Here is a 20,642-nt window from a genome sequence, read left to right on the forward strand (position 1 = left end):
AGATTCCAGAACATGTGTTCTTAACTGCTCTGCTCGACCACCTCTGATAACTCATGTCATATTCAATCATTAGTCAACTCAAAGTATACTTTTATGAAACTATTAAATCAAGAGATATGCTGAAGCCAAAATTATCTCTGGTAACAGGACACTTTTAGTATTGTTTTATATGTAAATAGCATTTCCTGAGCTCAGCTGGAAATTCTTAGGCCAAGATAAGAAGAGAGAAGGTGACTTTGCTTGGGGACTTGTACTTAACCGGTGATGACTTAGGAGTCAGCCTAAGAGAAGATTGGGAAAGAGGAAGCTCTCAGATCAGTGAACATAACCCAGCCATTTGTTCCTTACAGGGCTTCTATAAACGGACCCCAGACTATCTTCAGATTAGAGAATGGAAGAGGTTGGGCTGTTTTCCGGTCCCCATGGTCCACTCCACATTCCTAATTGACCTCAGGAAGGAAGCCTCTGACAAGCTGATGTTCTACCCCCCGCACCAGGACTACACCTGGACCTTTGATGACATCATCGTCTTTGCCTTCTCCAGCAGGCAAGCAGGTACTTGTTTGTATGCGGTTTGTACTGCCACCATGGAAACACTGCAAATAACCAGCTCCTTTGTTTTGTGCATTTTATTAAAAAAACACTCTTAATAAGGAAATAGTTTTCCTATTCAAGTAGTGTTAGAGGCAATTAATTGTCTGCAGTAACCATACCAGCATCCTCTGTGTTGCTGTCCCTGTGAGCACCAATGACCAAGAGCCACGACTGGTCCCTACCCAAGAATCCACTCTCTTTAAAAAAAAAAAAAAAAAAAGGTGGTGGTTGCCGTGGGCCTGTGATTCGTTCTTTATGGTGCTATTGCATTGCTTTGTTCAATATAGGAGTCCTTTACTTAATTAGAAAACTGTGACAGAGGGCCAAAAGTACACTGGGGAAGACCCAGGCTTAAAAAATGGAAGTTTATTTCTTCTCAAAAAAAAAAATCAGAGCTAGTACCGTGGCTCTGTTCCACAAAGTTTTCAGAGACCCAGGCTCCTTCTCTGTTGCTTCTCCACCTTCCATGAGGTATTGTCCTTAATCCTATGATCCAACATGTCTCATCAGTGTAGATGCATTTCAGCTGTTGAGTGAAAACCATAGAGGGGAGGGCACTCTCCGGCCCTTTAAGGGTACCATCCAGGAGTTGAACACATCACTGCCATGCATAGCCCATTAGCCAGACTTAGGACATAGGACAACACCTAGCTCAGAATGTTGGGAGGCTCAAAATGTTGTCTTTATTCTATGCAGTCTAGAGCCCCAATTCTCTCTCTGGGAGGAGAAAACAAATTTTGGGAGGTAACCAGCAGTCTCTGCCACAGTCCCCCTGGAAGGAAAGGCAAAACCAGACTTCACTCTTTCATGAACCATTGTAGACTTTTAGAGGACGACAAGTCAGTAGGAAAGTAGGTTATTGTGTCCCTTGCACATGCAGTCAGGGAGGATATAATTCACTAAAGTGGTTCAACATGAAGATACACAGCATTCCTAAAGCAAGGCTTTCTTCTCAGGATCATTCAGACCTTCCTGACAGAGGCCAGGTCGCATTATCAATGAGCCAGAAATGTGCCACTTAACCACTAGCAAAAGTGAGTTTAGAAACCGGGCAGATGGTGTATAAATTCATGTGGCTGTATAGTCAGGGTGGATAAGATCATGCACAGACCCCAGGCAGTGGAGGCAGGTTGCTGGCAGCTGCGAATATTAATAAAATTCAAGCTACAGCTCACTCATCAGGCCATCCTAGAAGCCTTAGGTATCCCACTTATCAGTTGTAGATTTGGTAGGAATGAGAATATTTGGTGGAAATGTGGGAAGCTGATTATTTTTTCCCTTGGCAGCTAGAACCATTTAGACCCTTTGGCCAGGTGTAGACATGTTTTAGGTCTGTGTCAGGGCAAAAGCAAGGTTGTCATACTCATGTGGATTGGAAGTTTTCATGAAGGTCCTTGTGTCAGCGTTAATGGTAACTGCTTCTTTCCACTTGGTCTGTGATCGGCTCTGATTTCTCCAGGATGGGAAGCAGACTCAGGGCCTTCCCAGTCCTTCAACTTGTGCCAGTCCTTTTGCTTAAGAGCTTGAAGTAAAGATGCTCCAAGAAATTGAGCTATTAACAATTACAATAATGATCTTTGCATAACAAAGGCCTCCTTGATAGACATTGCACAAGGCATTATTGTGACCCAGTCACTAAATTATTATGATAACAGTTTTTAAAACCAAGAATTGGATTTGGGGCTGGAAGAATGACATGAGCTAGATAAGAATTTTTCAGCTATGCCCCTTCCTTGGCCTGTTCACTTTGACTTCATTCTTTATTGGTCAGATTCCCATAGGCCTACTCAGGACATTGAAAGCAGGTGCAGAGGCCCAGAGCTGTTTGATGATTCTGCTGGGAGGAGAGAGGCAGAAAAACAAGGAGAGAGGGTCAGTGCTGTAGGCTTTCCTGCTGTGCCTAGCATTGTGTTAGGCTCTGTGACAGTGGGGGAGATAAGATCTTTACATGTGGAAACAAATAATAGTTATGAAGCAGTGAAAGCTGAGGGGTCAGATCAGTGGTACAAACTGTGAATAGGGCAGGAGTCAAGATAGGAAAGAATGACTGTCATTTGGGGGAATGAAAGAGCTTTCCTGACAGTCGTGTGGCTCTAAAATAGCACTTTTACTCAGCTTGAAGTATTTTTAGAAGAGACTTGAATGAGCCTGGAGTTCTGTGCAGCCCATGGAGTGTTTCTAAGCTCTTTCCCTCTTAGGTTCAAAGCAAAGCACTTCCTTTCTCTCTTGAAAGAGTCTTGATGAAAGATGATTTATATTCTTTTGTTCTCACTCTTATAAAGCTCCCTAGCTATGGATCATCCATTGGATTTTTTTTTTTTTTTTTTTTTGGTGTGTTGCGTCTTTGTTGCTGCACGCGGGCTTTCTCTAGTTTTGGTGAGTGGGGGCTACTCTTCATTGTGGTGCGCAGACTTCTTACTGCGGTGGCTTCTCTTGTTGCAGAGCATGGGCTTTAGGCGTGCAGGCTTCATTAGTTGTGGTGCATGGGCTCAGTAGTTGTGGCTCGCAGGCTGTAGAGTGCAGGCTCAGTAGTTGTGGCACCTGGGCTTAGTTGATCCACAGCACGTGGGATCTTCCCAGACCAGGGCTCGAACCTGTGTCTCCTGCATTGGCAGGATTCTTAACCACGGCACCACCAAGAAAGTCCCATGGAGTATCCTTTTTTAAATGTCCAGAAGGAAATAGAGGGTCCACATGTCCCAGGCAGGACCATCTAAGCACAAACCTCGACCCTTAATCTTTCACCTCCAACTCCAGGCATTGCCACATGTGGGTGAGGAGTGACAGGGGCAATCCAAGGGTGCTGGAGTGCTGGGGCGTGCCTGCCCATCCAGCCCAAGAAGAGAGCACAGGGGTCATGGGCAAGTCTCCGTGGCTCTAATGAAGCCAGGGCTGGGAGTTCACCTCCCGCTGTGGCCAGTGATCTGGGCTGTGTGTCACGGCCACAGTAACCATCTCTGGCACCAGCCAGTCATCCTCCACATGTCTGCCGTGAGTCAAAAGAGGCAAGAGATGTGGGTGACGGGCAGGCAGAGCTTCCTCCTGCATGTCACGGGGAGTGCTTGAAAGTGCCTCCCATGCACGGGGATGGCAATCCAGAGTGTTTACTGGTTTTGAGACTCGGTTTCCAAATCCTGGATGGGTAGAGAGATACTTGACGTTGGCTCTTTAGGGGCAGACGTTTGGCACTAATGGCTCTTTAGCGACAGAGGTGTGACCTTGGGCAAATCACAGCTTCTCAAACTCTGAGCTTCCATCACCAAGGATAAAGGTAAGTAGATCAATCTTGCAATGTTAGGGTACTAAGTGAGTGCAAGGAAATGTTTGCTATCTTCATAAAAGAAGTACAGGCCTTCAAGGTATAGTATCCTTCACCATTCTTTTTCAAAAAGAAAATTGTTTGCCCCAGAAGTAGCTTTCACTGAGTGCCAAGTTCCTTCATAGATTTTATCTAATTACCAACACATTTTCTATTAAATTTTTAATATTTTTATCCAATTATCCAGGTAGATAGTTGAATCAATTCGAATAGTCCCCCACAGTTTATTATAAAATCAGAAGTCCACTGGGTGTCACCTCCCTGTACCATTTCCTTCTTTTAGAAGACAAGCACTTTTAACTCTTCTAGATGATGGTACAAGTATAATAGTCACATCCATGTTTCTAAGTAGCATGTTTTTAATACTGCTTCTTGATTTTCTGGTTTTGCTTCAGGAAAATACCTATTGACTCACTAGTGAAGAAGAGGAGTTAGTCCTCTCCCCTCCCTCTGCCATGTTCACGCAAACGCATTCTTCCCGTCACCCTGTCCTCTTGATGTAGTTATGTGGTACTTTAAGAAAGAGCCATGGTCAGTGTTTTTGCTCTTATAATCATGTGAACCTAATTCCATTTATGGACTATGGCTAGTTTTCCTTTCATATCTGACTTAACAATTGCCTTTTATATTTGCTTAGTTTTATTATTACTAACGCCATCCAAAACTAATCCCTGACTGTCTAAAACTCCTCTTAGAATGGTCAGATTTAGCAGATGTTCTTTGTGTGTGTGTGTAAAGATGTCTGTCCTGGAGCCTCCTGTTGTTCTCTAACGTGAGAGGTGCCACAGCTGCGGAGCTGCAACTCCCTCCTCTTCTCTTCTGTATTGATTCTCCTGTTCACTATGTCCTGCGTATTCCTTGTTTTTTGGGTTTTTTTGTAATCCTCCCCCTCCTCCTTTCCTCCCCCTGCCCCTCTTTCTTCTCCTTCCTCTTCCACATCATCCAGTCACTGTCTGAGGAAGTGTGATGGCAAGTAAATATGACCTTGCACGTCTGAAAATGCCTTTCTTCTCCCCTCACACTTGATGGATAGCTTGGCTAGGTCTCACCTCCCCTTTTTACTGAAGCTTTGGAAAATTGAATGGTAAAATTATTTACCTAATTAGGGTAGAGAGGCAACCTAAACATTAAATCATTTCCCTTCTGTTTCCTGAATTCATCACGACTTTGCAAGAGGGTCCGTTTGGATTTGAAGTTTCTCAGAAGCATTCATGTTGGCAAACAGTAGGGCTAGTGAGTCCTGTTGGTGAAGGCAAGAGAAGTGACAGTGCTTGCTGGACCAGCCCTGGTGGGAGCCGGGTTCAGTAAAGGGGAGGATAAGAGCTCTTTTCTTTGTTCGTTCTTCTCTGTTAATGCCACAAGACAGCTCCACCTGATTTGGCAGGGGATGCAGCTGACTGGAGGAAATTTCATCTGCACAAAATAGAGAAGTCGCTATGCAGGTAATTCTCTGTCTGCAAAGCATAGGTGATTATAGAAATTAACAGATCAGAAGCTTGGACACATGGACCAGTGCTTGGCAGACTCATCCTTTTACCTAAGCAGTCTTTTCGTTAGTCAGGACTGTCAGTTGCTGGATCTCTCTGAGACCCTCTTGATTCCAATATTCATACATACCTGGTTGAACACAGGTGCTATATATAACTCTTGGAGTTAGCCAGCTGGGGCTGTGAAGACGGGTTTTGAAAACAAGAGGGCTGTGCTATGTCTCTGGTATTGTCATACTGAAAGTTCTTAACAGGACTTGAAATGCAGACTTTCTTTTGTCCCTTTCTGACTCTTTTATAGAAGTTTCATGTCTGTTGGTTGACTCCAAATCCATGCGTGCTAAGAGAAGAAATCAAACCATGGAGAATCATGGAAAATTTTAAGTTTCCTTTGTTTTTTATTTTTTGTTCTACATATGCTTAGAGTTAGCTTTAATAATCTGTCAGCCTTACAGGATTTTCCTGTTTGCTTTCATATCAAATGTGGCTTTTATTCCTCATTTTCTCTTTATTTCCTGTAGGTGGATTACAGTGTTCCATTCTGTTCTCTGGAGTGGGAATTTCTTGCCTCCTTTTTGATCCCGTCATGCCTTTAGTGTTCATTTCAGGCCACAAGGATGCTTTCTCTTCAGAGAGAAAAAAAAATCAATTTCCTCTGAGCCGAAGAATGGCCCAGGGTTTTTATTTGCCCCAAATTCTGGTTACACTTTCTTAATAAAGGAGCATTTTTGAGGTCTACACAACCTGCCCGGAACAACTACTTGTTCAATTTCAGTGCCCAACTCAGCTTTGGCCACAGCCTAGTCTCTTTTTTCTTAGTTGTCACTGTAGAACTAAGAAGTGAATTTTCTGATTGGCCAGTTTTGTCCCTCTCTTGTGTCCTCAGGCATCCAGATGCACCTCTGCAACAGAGAGCACTACGGCTACCTGCCCATCCCCCTGAAGCCCCATCAGACCCTACAGGAGGACATTGAGAACCTCATCCATGTGCAGATAGAAGCAATGAGTGAGTGACCCAGGGGCCTGGTAGTGGCTCATGTTCCATTGCCACTGTGAACATACCAGCCACTTTTTCCCTCTCCCAGGACTGGAATCTCACAGCCATCAGTCAGCCAAGGCTGAAACATAGTTGTTCGTTTGTTCATTCATTCTCAAACTTTTCCTATGTGAAATATGAATATGACAAAGTCTTTGCCTTCAGGGAGCTTCCCTTCCACGTGGAGAGCTGGGTACACAGTAAATACATTTCACACAGTGTCCTAAGGGCTATAATGGTATTTTGTCTATGGATTTAAAATCTAACTTTGTTGCTTTCTAATTATATGACTTTGGGCAAGTAATCTAACCTCCTTAGTTGTGAAATGAAGATAAAACATCTAGGGTTTGGGGGCAAATTCCCCATGATATATGTAAAAAGTATACTAGCAAAAACAATAATTATGACTTCAACTTAATAATAGCTTATGGTGTAACAGATACCATACTAAACATGTTTTGTACTTTGTCTCATTAATCCTTACAACAACTCAATGAAAGGTTTTATTATTGCTCATATTAAAGATGAAGAAATTGGGATGTAGAGAGTTTAAGTATCTTGCTGTAGATCATTCTGCTAAATAAATGATACATTGGGATTTGAACCAACCTTGCTATCTCCAAAGCTCAGATTCTTAAACACTGTATCATATTACCTCTGGGTCTGGCATGATGTCAGAACTGGTAAATGCTCAATGATCAGGGACTACACTAATTATTATGTGTAATGAGCAGTGATATCCAAAGGAGAAAGTAACAAAAGCACTCTGCCTAAGGGAAGATGCTGGAAATGGCTACCCAAAGGAGGGAATGTTTGCACTGAATTTTCATGCAGTATCTGAGAAACTCTGTTATTCATCACTAGAGCATAGGATGTGTGTATGTTGACAGTCGGGGTGATTGGGAAGGCACAATGGGAAGCAGGGCTGGAAGGTAGGCAGGAGCCCAGTTAGAAGGACCTCTAATGTATAAGATGTTTGGACTTTTCCTGAAGGGAAGGGAGATTTAAAAGAGATTTTAGCAGCGAAATGTCAGGTTGAAAGGTTGAAATGTCGGGATTTAGAAAGGTCACTCGTGGTAAGAGAAACATGGCTGGAGCAGCATGGGGCAGTGGGTGCTGGTCTTAGGTCAGAGGTGAAGAGACCGTTTTGGACATTACATGGTAAACTAGGCAAAAGATGGTGAGGATCTGAGCTAGGGCAGGAGCAGTGAGAATGGAGATAAACTTATGACATAGACTTGAAAGAACTTAACCAAGAATTTGTGGATGAACAAAAGGGAGGCAGAGGAAACCTTGTAAGTTCTGACTTGAATGTCTGGAATGACTGTAGGAATTTTAAACGCATGTAGATTAAAGGAGACATTTGCAAAGAAAAATCATGAGTTCATTTTTAGACCCATTGAGTTGCTTGTGAATATCTATTTCCTGCTTCTCACCTCCAGACAATACATTCCTTGTTCATGTTAGTCTCAAGACATAGCCCATTCCCTGCCACCTAGTAGGCACCCAATAAGTATTTGTTGAATGAATGAATGAGTTGCCCAGTGGAGAGATGGAGAGATGAAATCTGAAACTTAAGTTCTATCAAGTCTAAAGATGTTGAGTTGGGATTCATCAACAAGATAATGTGATATCACAGAATTTTAAGAAAACAGGAGCATGAGATATGGAAGGAAGTTCAAGTAAGATAAGGACTGAAAAAGGGTCCAGTGGGTTTTCTTCAGCTAATTTCCATAACAAGCATGGTTTCAGAAAAGGCTGACTCAGAATTTAAAGTGTTTGAGAAGTAATTAAAAAGCAAGGACATAGAGAGAAAGCAGAATTCTTTCTTTTAAGAAACATGGTTAGGACCAGAAGGTAAGACAATAATAATTATGAAGATTCATCAGAAGAGTCCTTTAAACAGCAAGCTCTCCTACTGTTTTTACACAGGATTGTGTTTGCAAAACATCAGTCGGCCCAGTGTACCAGGGACATATTGGTGGTGATGAGCAAAGCATATCTGTAGACTATACCTGGGATGGAGAGCAAAGCACCCCTGACGTTACAGCCTCTGTTGCTGACGCACATGATAGTTTGCAAGCCATTTGGTCCTTCCTGGTCTCAATGTCCCTGAGTTTGAAAACAGAAGCAAGAGATCACTACTATTCTCTATGAGTACAGAGAATAATAGAGATAACGGAGAAATAATAGAGTATTAATGGTAGTATTAATACTCTATTACTAATAGAGTAGAGTAATAGAGTATTCTCGGGGGGAATGAGGATTGAATAATCAGCTGGTTCACTGGGATAGTATGTCTAGGACCAGCCCTTAGGAATTTATTTTGTGAATTTCTTTAATCCATAGTGTCTCTGCCTCTTCTCTATGTTGTAGACCCAGAGGCCAAGGGCAGTATCTTATTGACTTCTATCCCAATCACCTAGCACAGTGCCTGACATATAATTGGTAACAAACAAATATTTGCTGAATGCATGACCAGACAAGTGAATGAAAGAATGAGCAAATGAATAAAAACTGTGTTGCAAAGAACATGCAACAGGAAGCCAGAATAATGGACTTGAACCCAGGCTCTATCATGTAAGAAGGGAGACTCAACCTCTCAGAGCTTTAGTTCCTTTATCTGTGGAATGAGGATAATAACACTGACTTTGCTGGGTTGAGAGGAGCAAATAAAAGAATATACATCAACTCCATAAAACAAAGAGGTGTTGCTATTATTAGGGCTCCATTTAATGCTTGGTAATGTGTGTCTCCTTATCATCCCCATGCCATGGCTTTCAATCTTGACTCCAAGTAAATGTCCACCCAGAGAGGCTGACCAGAGCCTTGCCTTCTCTTCTTTTCCCCCACAGAACTGAGAGCATAGAAAGTTCCCTGTACACAGAAACACACACACTGTCAAAATCAATTTTAATGATTACAAATATGTACAACACTATGCTAGGCAGGTAGATCTCATTTGGGAAGAACCTGTAATTTATAGCTGTCGTTATTGATCCCCCGTACACTCCAACTCTAGTGAGAGGCACTTTATATATGGCGTTTTATTTAATTCTTGTATTTACCTTCTCTAGTTATAATTTTGTTAAAATTTTAGATCCTGAATTTTAAAAGATAGAGCATAATTGGGATAACAAAATAATTGGAAAATAAACCTTTGAGGGTAATAATGCAGAAACACACACTGAAGGCCTATGTAGGATTAAGAAGAGGCTGGTGATGATGAAATCATAGCTGTCAAGTGTCCTCAGGAAAGGTGAACTAGATGCTAAACGCACTAGTTCATCTGGAACCCAATGGGCAGTTAATAAATGGCTGCTAATAGACTGTACAACTGAAGCATTAGAAGAGGCATAAAATTTATGTACAAACACCGAATGCCTACCTACAATGTATGAGTCACTCTATGAGGGTACTGGGGATTCACAACATTTTACAACCAATTCTGTTTTGGGTGTTTATATTTAACTAGGGAGACAGGACAGACATTTTAAAAAGACCCCAATGATGCAGTATATTGCTTTGTGAAAGGAGCAGTTATAAGGGCAGTAGGAATTTGGAGTAAGGAGAGATTGCTGTGGGCTGGTGTGATCTAGGAGAGCCTGACAGTTCTTAAGCTGGGCTTTGATAGAAGTGTGGAGTTTAAACAAAGGGAGTGTTATGGTGAGGGCACTATACGTAGAGGAAACAGACTGAACAAAGGCATTGTTCAAAAAGCATTCACACCCTGGAAGAGAGTAGGCTTTAAACAGTAGAAGGCAATAAAGTTTGAGTGTTGGAGTGGTTTAATCGTTATGATTCTTGAATGCTCAGCTAAAGTACAATGCCCATTCTAAAAGCAGTAAGGATGCGAGGAAGGCTTTAGAAGAGAGCATCAGGCTATAAGTATTTATTAAACACATACTATGTTCCATGGATTGTTCATATGCTGGGGATGCAGCAGTCAACAAAACCAGCAGAAGCTCTGCCATCAAGGAATTTATATTCCAACACAGAGAAATATACAATATATCAAGGAAGTAGCCACACGAATGTTTGGGAGAAGAGTGTTTCAAGCAGAAAGAACAGCACATGCAAAGGCTGTTAGGAAACAGGCCGGGGTACTCCAGGAACAACAGGCCAGTGTGCTTGGCATGTACAGAATGAGAAGTTGAGTAGGAGACGGGGTTATGGTGGAAGAACTGTCCAGATCATGCAGAGCCACAATAAGGAATTTGGACTTTATTCTTTGGGTAACAGGATTCTATGTGGGTGGTGCAGGGAGAGTGGCATGATGTGATTTAGGTAAATCACTCAGGCTGGGGTGTGGATACTAGAGTGTAAAGGGACCAGTACATCTTTCCTGGTGAGAAATGATGGTGGTTGGAATGCAAACTGTAGTAGGAAGGTGATGAGAAACAGGTGGATTTGGGATATATTTTGGGGGTAGAGCCAACAGGACATACTGAGACCTGGATGCAGCCCATGAAGGAAAGAAAGGAATCAATAATGACCCCAGGATTTTGGCTTAGTATACCATTTAGCGAAATGGGAATGGCTTTACAGGAAAAGACTTAGGGAGGGAAGTTGTGGTCATATAAGCTTAAGATAACTTTAGACATCTAAATTGAAAGCTTAGGAGATACTTGGATATATGAATCTGGAGTTCAGGGAAGAGACTCCAGTTGGAAACAGACATTTGAGAGTCATCAGCATTAAAAGGATATTTGAAGCCATGGAACAGTGTGAACTTGTTTTGTAGGAGAACGTAGAAAAGAAGAGGAGAGAGTGGAGGACAGATCCCTGGAGGACAGATCCCTGGAGGACACAAACAGGCAGAAAGCTGGAAGGAAAAATTAAGAAGTGTTTCAAAAAGGAACCAGATGCTGTTGAGAAGTGAAGTCAAATGAGGATACAGAACTGATCACTGGTTCTCTCAAGGTAGAGATCTGTGATGACCTTGATAAGAACCACGTCAGTGCAAATGATTGGAATAAAGCCCACTGGAGCGGGCTGAAGAGAGGGCCATGGGGAGATGAGAAAGTGGACTCTTGTTGGCACGGGAATAGAGAAGTAGGGTAGTGGCTGTAAGAGAGTGACAAATCAAGGGAGAGGTTGTTTTGTTTTGTCTTTTATGCTGTTTGTGGGGTTTTTTAGGTAGGGTTTTAGCATGTTAGTATGCTGATGAGAAAAATCCAAAATATAGGGAGAATTTAATGATGTAGCAAAAAGATAATTTAAGATCCTTGAGAAAACAAGTTCTAGATAGAACAGGGATGCTATCTCAGATGGGAAGGCAGAATGCGTAAGCAGAGATGCAGCTGGGTTTGTAGACTTGAGGTGGAAGGAAAAGGTAGGTCTAGTTTGGCTTTAAACATTTTCTCTATGACATATATAGTCCAGTCAACAGCTCAAGAGAGATGTTGAAGATTCCAGGAGAGAGAACAAGACATAAAATAGACCTCTCAGGGAATGGGAAAATAAATTTACTAGGGAAGTACAGTTGCGTCATTTGGCAGTATCGAGTGCCAATTTGACATCTGTGGCTATAATTTTGAAGTGACTCAGTAAACGCAGTTGTGTGAATTTCTTTCATAGTGTTCTTCTTGGTGCTAAGAGGACAGTCAGGTTTAACTAGGATTGGGCTTTTGCCAAGCAAGATCAGTAGAGGGAATCAAGGGTCTTACAAGGGATGAACCATGAAATCTAGGTTGGGTACTGATGAGAGTGAGAACAAGAAGGGTGTGATGGATGCAGACATGGTAGTGGGTCACTGAAAGAATGATTGTTGGTTCTAGATTGTTGGTTGTTGGATGGATCACCATGTGGATGCTGAGGTTTGTAAGAACGATGGCAGGGACACTGAAACTGTGAGCCAGAGGTTGGAGTCATCAGTGGCTGAGGGAACATGATTAGGAGGTACAGAGTGCTAAAATATGCTTCAAAGAAGCCAGTTTTTGAAGGATGAAAGAGAAACCATTTGCAGTGAGTTGGGGGACATGAGAAAAATCAGCGTTCACTCTGACAGCTGAAAGGGAGGCAGTGTCCTCAAAGGAAAGCCAAGTTTTAGTCAAAACAAAAAGGCAAAGAGACATTAAGAAAAAGTGAAGGGACTGAAAATATCAGGGAGTTTATGAAATTCAGACTGGAGTTTCTGAGATCAGAGAAGAGTTTGGGCTGGGTGGAGATGGGGTATAACAACAATGGCTAACACTTTTATTTTTTTTAACATCTTTATTGGAGTATAATTGCTTTACAATGGTGTGTTAGTTTCTGCTATATAACAAAGTGAATCAGCTATACATATACATATATCCCCATATCTCCTCCCTCTTGCATCTCCCTCCCACCCTCCCTATCCCACCCCCCATCTAGGTGGTATCCCACCCCCCATCTAGGTGGTCACAAAGCCCCGAGCTGATCTCCCTGTGCTATGCGGCTACTTCCCACTAGCTATCTATTTTACATTTGGTAGTGTATATATGCCCATGCCATTCTCTCACTTCGTCCCAGCTTACCCTTCTCCCTCCCCGTGTCCTCAAGTCCATTCTGTACGTCTGCGTTTTTATTCCTGTCTGGCCCCTAGGTTCTTCAGAACCTTTTTTTTTTTTTTTTGAGATTCCATATATATGTGTCAGCACACGGTATTTGTTTTTCTCTTTCTGACTTACTTCACTTGGTATGACAGTTTCTAGGTCCATCCACCTCACTGCAAATAACACAATTCCATTTCTTTTTATGGTTGAGTAGTATTCCATTGTATATATGTGCCACATCTTCTTTATCCATTCATCTGTTGATGGACACTTAGGTTGCTTCCATGTCCTGGCTACTGTAAATAGAGCTGCAATGAACATTGTGGTACATGACTTTTTTTTTTTTGTGGTACACGGGCCTCTCACTGTTGTGACCTCTCCCGTTGCGGAGCACAGGCTCCAGACGCGCAGGCTCAGCGGCCATGGCTCACAGACCTAGCTGCTTCACGGCATGTGGGATCTTCCTGGACCAGGGCACGAACCCGTGTCCCCTGCATCGGCAGGTGGACTCTCAACCACTGCGCCACCAGGGAAGCCCCGGACTGTTTGAATTAATGTTTTCTCAGGGTATATGCAGAGTAGTGGGATTGCTGAGTCATGTGGTAGTTCTATTTTTAGTTTTTTAAGGAATCTCCATACTGTTCTCCTTAGTGGCTGTATCAATTTACATTCCCACCAACAGTGCAAGAGGGTTCCCTTTTCTCCATACCCTCTCCAGCATTTATTGTTTGTAGATTTTTTGATGATGGCCATTCTGACCACTGTGAGGTGATACCTCATTGGAGTTTTGAGTTTCATTTCTCTAATGATCAGTGATGTTGAGCATCCTTTCATGTGTTTGTTGGCAATCTGTATATCTTCTTTGGAGAAATGTGTATTTAGGTCTTCTGCCCATTTTTGGACTGGTTTGTTTGTTTTTTAATATTGAGCTGCATGAGCTGCTTGTATATTTTGGAGATTAATCCTTTGTCAGTTGCTTCATTTGCAAATATATTCTCCCATTCTGAGGGTTGTCTTTTCATCTTGTTGGGTTTCCTTTGCTATGCAAAAGCTTTTAGTTTCATTTTGTCCCACTTGTTTATTTTTGTTTTTATTTCCATTTGTCTAGGAGGTGGGTCAAAAAGGATCTTACTGTGATTTATGTCATGGAGTAGAATCAAAGTCTTCTCCCCTGTTTTCTTGATGAGTCTGGCTGATGGTTTATCAATTTTGTTTATCTTCTCAAAGAACCAGCTTTTAGTTTTATTGATGTTTGCTATTGTTTCCTTCATTTCCTTTTCATTTATTTCTGATCTGATCTTTATGATTTGTTTCCTTCTGCTAACTTCGGGGTTTTTTGTTCTTCTTTCTCTATTTGCTTTAGGTGTAAGGTTAGGTTGTTTATTTGAGATGTTTCTTGTTCTTGAGGTAGGACTGTATTGCTATAAAGTTCCCTCTTAGAACTTCTTTAGCTGCATTCCAGAGGTTTTGGGTCATCGTGTTTTCATTGTCATTACCCTCAGGTTTTCTGCTATTGATCCCTTCTAGAGCATTTTTAATTTCATTTATTGTGTTGTTCATCATTGTTTGTTTGCTCTTTAGTTCCTCTAGGTCCTTATTAAACGTTTTTTGTATTTTCTCCATTCTATTTCCATGATTTTGGATCACCTTTACTATCATTACTCTGAATTCTTTTTCATGTAGACTGCATATATCCTCTTCATTTGTTTGGTCTGGTGGGTTTTTATCTTGCTCCTTCATCTGCTATGTATTTCTCTGTCTTCTCATTTTGCTTAACTTACTGTGTTTGGGGTCTCCTTTTCACAGGCTGCAGGTTCATAGTTCCCATTGTTTTCGGTGGCTGTCCCCAGGGCTAAGGTTTGTTCATTGGGTTGTGTTGGCTTCCTGATGGAGCAGACTGGTGCCTGTGTTCTGGCGGATGAGTCTGGATCTTTTCTTTCTGGTGGGCAGGACCGCGTCCAGTGGTGTGTTTTGGGGTGGCTCTGAACTTGTTATGATTTTCGGCAGCCTGTCTGCTAATGGGTGGGGTTGTGTTCCTGTCTTGCTAGTTGTTTGGCATGGGGTGTCCAGCACTGTAGCTTGCTGGTCATTGAGTGGAGCTGGGTCTTAGCGTTGAGATGGAGATCTCTGTGAGAGCTCTCTCTGATTGATATTATGTGGGGCCGGTAGGTCTCTAGTGGACCAGTGTCCTGAACTTGGCTCTCCCACCTAAGAGGCTCAGGCCTGACACCCAACCAGAGCACCAAGACTCTGTCAGCCACTCGGCTCAGAAGAAAAGGGAGAAAAAAAAAGAAAGAAAGAAAGAAGAAAAAAATAAAAGAAAGTTATTACAATAAAAAAGAAATATTATTTATAATTAAAAAGTAAAAATGTAATAATAAAAAAAAGATAGATGGAAAGAAGAGAGAAACCAAACCAAAAAACAAATCCACCAATGATAACAAGCACTAAAAATGATACAAAAAAAACCCAAACTGGACAGACAGAATGCTAGGACAGATGGTAAAAGCAAAGCTATACAGACAAAGTCACACAAAGAAGCATACACAGACACACTCACAAAAAGAGGAAAAGATATATTTAAAAAAAGGAAGAGAGCAACCAAATCAATAAACAAATCTACCAATGATAATAAGCTATAAATACTAAACTAAGATAAACATAAAACCAGAAACAAATTAGATGCAGAAAGCAAACCCCAAGTCTACAGTTGCTCCCAAAGTCCACCTCCTCAATTTTGTGATGATTTGTTGTCTATTCAGGTATTCCACAGATGCAGGTACATCAAGGTGATTGTGGAGATTTAATCCACTGCTCCTGAGGCTGCATGGAGAGGTTTCCCTTTCTCTTCTTTTTTCACACAGCTCCTGGGGTTCAGCTTTGGATTTGGCCCTGCCTCTGTGTGTAGGTCGCCTGAGGGCATCTGTTCTTCGCTCAGAAAGGATGGGGTTAAAGTAGCAGCTGATCAGGGGGCTCTGGCTCACTCAGGCTGGGGGGAGGGAGGGGTATGGAATGTGGGGTAAGCCTGCGGCGGCAGAGGCCAGCGTGACGTTGCTCCAGCCTGAGGCGTGCCGTGCGTTCTCCCGGGGAAGTTGTCCCTGGATCACAGGACCCTGGCAGTGGCGGGCTGCACAGTCTCCTGGGAGGGGAGGTGTGGATAGTGACCTGTGCTCGCACACAGGCTTCTTGGTGGCTGCAGCAGCAGCCTTAGCATTTCACGACAGTCTCTGGGGTCCGCGCAGATAGCCGCAGCTCGCGCCCATCTCTGGAGCTCGTGTAGGTGGTGTTCTGAATCCCCTCTCCTCGTGCACCCCGAAACAATGGTCTCTTGCCTCTTAGGCAGGTCCATACTTTTCCCCAGACTCCCATCTGGCCAGCTGTGGCACACTAGCCCCCTTCAGGCTGTGTTCACGCAGCCAACCCCAGTCCTCTCCCTGGGATCTGACCTCCGAAGTCTGAGCCTCAGCTCCCAGCCCACACCCGTCCCGGCGGGGGAGCAGAGAAGCCTCTTGGGCTGGTGAGTGCCAGTCGGCCCTGATCCTCTGTGCGGGAATCTCTCCGCTTTGCCCTCTGCATCCCTGTTGCTATGCTCTCCCCTGTGGCTCTGAAGCTTTCCCCCTGCCACCCCCCATCTCCGCCGGTGAAGGGGCTTCCTAGTGCGTGGAAACTTCACAGCTCCCTCCTAGAGGTGCAGGTCCCATCCCTATTCTTTTTTTTTTTTTTTTTTTTACCACGGAAGCCCCTCATCCCTATTCTTTTGTCTCTGTTTATTCTTTTTTCTTTTGCCCTACCCAGGTATGTGGGGAGTTTCTTGCCTTTTTGGAAGTCCGAGGTCTTCTGCAAGCATTCAGTAGGTGTTCTCTAGGAGTTGTTCCACATGTAGATGTATTTTTCATGTATTTGTGGGGAGGAAGGTGATCTCCACGTTTTACTCCTCTGTCATCTTGAAGGTCCTCCTGTCTGAAATGAGTCTTTTATGTTTATTTACCTATGTTTACATCTTCAGGACCCATGTAATATTTCTGGCATATAATACATGGTCAGTGTACAAAAGTGGGGAAATTGGAGCCAAGGCACTTCCACTTCCCTCCAGGTGAGGAGAAAAGACCTCTCCAAGTTCCGGCTGTGGCTCCTATGGCAGCTGGCGTGGCGGCACTGGCTAACACTTTGAAAAGCACTCTTCATGTACTTGCTCATTTAGTACATTAGGAGCTGTATGGAAAATTGGGAGATGAATGACAGGAGGCTAGATCTTGTAAAGGTGACAGTAGTAAATGGGTTGTGAGGCATGAGGAGATTGGTTTTGCAAATCAGAGCATGAGGCAATGGGAAATCTTAGGTACCTCTTCTCAGTAATGACATTTTGAGGCAACAGAATGTCATGTAAAGTTCATTAGGAATATTGGATCTGAAGTCAGAAGATCTAAAACTGAGTTCCAGCTCTGCCAATCACTCACTATTTGACCTTGGCAAGACTACATCTGGGTTGGTCTCAATTTCTGTATCTATAAAAACAAACGATACCACCCCCCCAAAAAAAATAAAAGTGAAGATAAAATGACATGGTGATAATGAAATCAGTTAACAAATTGTAAAGCACTTAAGTGCCAAGTGTGACTGTTATGGGCAAGAATAGAGCTGTGCCTGAGGAAGGTTATTTTGGCAACAGTGTACATAATCAGTTATAACGAGGCAAGACGAAGAGCATACAAGCGTTTGAAAAATGTTAAAATGGCCCAAGCATGTGAGTGAGGGAGGACCTGAGCTAGGGTGGTGGCTGCAGCCATGGAAGAAGTCCAGGAGAAACTATAGACAAGTGTTAGGGTTCGCTCCAAGCACAATCCCTCAAATATATTTCTGGGCATGACTGGGCTGGTACATTGTACACTGGATGGGGTGTGCACCAGTTCAGACCACAGAAAGAGCAACAAAGGAGTGAGGACTTACCTAACTGAGCTACTGTGAACCCAGCCCAGTTGCCCAAGGCCAACTTGATGCTGAAGGCTACCAAGGTCTAGCTTTGGGGGTAGAGGAGAGTGGGGGTTAAGGGTTCAGGTGCAGGAGTCAGACCTAGGTTCAAATACCAGCTCTATGAGCTCTGTGATCTTGGGCATGTTATTTAAGTCTTTGTTTCCTTATCTGTAAAAATAGGGATACTCAGATCTATCCTGTGGTACATGTTATGAAGATTAAATAAATGTAATTACATACGTCAAGAGTGTAGCCCGGAGTGCAGTGAGTAGTAAGATCTCTATACCAATAGTTATTATTATTCCTAGATCTTGAAACTATCCTGGAGCTGATGAAGCACATCCCAATTGGTGGTACAATGAGGGACATGTATGGAGAGGGATTCAAAGAGGAACTGAATTAATTATGAATGATGGAGTCAGAAATGATCCCAAACAAAAGCTGGGATGTACCTAATCTTCAAGTCTGATGTCAGCAAAGGTGCATCCCTTCTCCCCCCATAGTAAGCTTCTTAAGTCTAATTAATATCATCTCCTGTTTTTCCCTATGGCTTAGCTCTACCTTCAGCGACAAAACCCAGGCCTGTGTCTCATATTTCTGCTCAACGGTGGTTTTCAGGACCAGCCACTTGTGGCTTTTGGGGGGATACTTGTCCTGTGAACACAATGACTACCCATGTTTGATGGAAGCAAAGTGGCTAAAAGCAGACTCTTTGGCTGAACTGTTAAAGCCAGGCAGCCCATGTGAGTGCCGAACAGAGACCAACAGGGTGGAAAGGGTAACCCGAAATATACCCCCCTCCCAAGTCTAAGGCCCGATGAGAGAGGGCCAGACAGCTCTTCAAACAACATGAACAGGAAGGAGTTGGGATGTTAAGATTTTTTCTCGTAAAAACCTAACGCTGTACATGGTGACCCCACAATCAACACTTGTTGATTTTAAAAGAAATTAATGGAGTGGGGTGGAGCAGGGAGGACCAAAATATTCTGGGTTGCTGAGGGAAACAGAAACACACACACTGTGTACTCAGAAATGTGACGGTTAGGATCAAGATTGAAATAATAAGACCAACTCTTGTGTTTGGCTTAGGAAACCTGTTTCACTACTTTCTACGGTTTCACATCATTTGATCATAAGTGAAACTGGATGTCGTGGTTTCTCTTTAATATACCAGTGGAGGGTAAGTTAAACAAATAATACCCTTTGGACAGGATCTCAATCAGGACAGGTGATGTTATGCTGGAATATCAAAGAATGCTGAAATCTCGTTGGCTTCATACGACAATGGCTCGTTTCTTGTTATGCAAAGTCTACAGTGGTCCTCGTATGTTTCCTGGGCAGCTGTCCTCCACATGTTGGCACATCATTCTAGGCTGTTTCAATTTTTTGGCTTCTCCATATCAACATAGGCTGCTAAGATCATTGAGGTGGGGCTGGGGCAGGGGTGGGAGGAGGGTTTGGAGAGTTGAGTGGCAGCAACTCATGTGGCCATGACTAACCTGAAGGTGGAAAAGCCCCTCTCATATGCCTGAAATAGAGGGGAATGGATACTGGTGAACAGTAGCAATGGCCATCAACTATAGTTCTTCAAACAACCCAGTTACCAGCTCTCACTTAACATTTTCCTTGTATTATGTCTTCAAGGAAAACCAAGTGAGTACTTTGAGTTTGTGAAATACTAAAATTTTCAAGACCTTCTCAGGTTCTTTAGTCAATATTACTTTCAACCTTTAAAATATATAGTTTATAAAGAAAGCTTTTTTAGAGTATGAAATAAATAAAACTTTTATTACTTGAGATGCAACACCCCTCCCATCTGGAAACTTCCTTGTTAGCCCTGTACCAAGTTCTGGGATGTGGGCTGGGCCTTGGAGGTGAGTTTGCGTTAAAATAAAGGACCTTTTGAGTACCTGTAGCTAAACCTGCCTGGATGGGATCTTAAAATAAAATAGTCCCAGAGTTTTACAATCTTAAACATATAGAAAAAAGGCATTCTTTAGAAAAAAGTCCAGCCTATTTCTGAGCTCTTTCATCATGGGCCACTGTGAGTAGTAGCTAAGAGTTATTGAGCATTTACCGTGTTCATCTACTGTGGCTAGTGCTTTGCATGTAGGTCTCATTTAAATTTTATAACACTCTAAGAGATACACTTTTATTATCCTGATTTTACACACAAAGAAACAGGCTTAGAGAGGTCACCTATCTGCTCCAGACCTTCATAGACCAAAGTTTGGACCCAGGTCATCTGACTTTAGAGCCCTCACCCTAAACCATTACCCTAGACTACCTTTCAAATGCTCTTAAAATAGCTCTTGAGGGAAATGGAGCAAATACTGCAGTCTGCATATAAACAGGTGCTCTCAAAACCATCGTTGTGACCATCTGGGGTTCTTATATAGCCACTCAGTCCTAGAAAACTGCAGTTATCCCCTGCCCTGAACATGCAGGCTGTGTTTCTAGAGGTCAGACCTGTGGTTGGAATGCTGTTCTCTGAGCCTCTCACTAACAAAGCACTCTGTGTGTTTCTCGTGTCTTCCAGTTGACCATCCTCCAATGGAACCTTCCCAGTTCGTCTCAGTTGTCCCTAAATATCCAGACAAGATGGGATTCAATGAGGTAGGAAAGGTGTCTGTGTGTATGTGCACCTGTGTACATCATGCTTATATGTTTGTATCAGAACACAAGCCTGACACACGTCTGGGAGCCAGCCAGACCAG

General features: G+C 42.8%; 1 protein-coding gene across 1 annotated transcript in view; it reads left to right on the forward strand.

The window, feature by feature from the left end:
- The window catches only part of COLGALT2 (collagen beta(1-O)galactosyltransferase 2), a 120,518-nt gene that overhangs the window by 71,532 nt on the left and 28,344 nt on the right, over window positions 1-20,642 (forward strand). Inside the window, exons 5-7 of the mRNA XM_024732471.1 lie at window positions 351-555; window positions 6,287-6,406; window positions 20,465-20,541. Coding sequence (XP_024588239.1) covers window positions 351-555; window positions 6,287-6,406; window positions 20,465-20,541 — 402 coding nt within the window. The remainder of the gene's footprint in view (window positions 1-350; window positions 556-6,286; window positions 6,407-20,464; window positions 20,542-20,642) is intronic.

The sequence above is a fragment of the Neophocaena asiaeorientalis genome, unplaced genomic scaffold (genome assembly GCF_003031525.2).
Source record: "Neophocaena asiaeorientalis asiaeorientalis breed wild unplaced genomic scaffold, Neophocaena_asiaeorientalis_V1.1 scaffold119, whole genome shotgun sequence".
Lineage (NCBI taxonomy): Eukaryota > Metazoa > Chordata > Mammalia > Artiodactyla > Phocoenidae > Neophocaena > Neophocaena asiaeorientalis.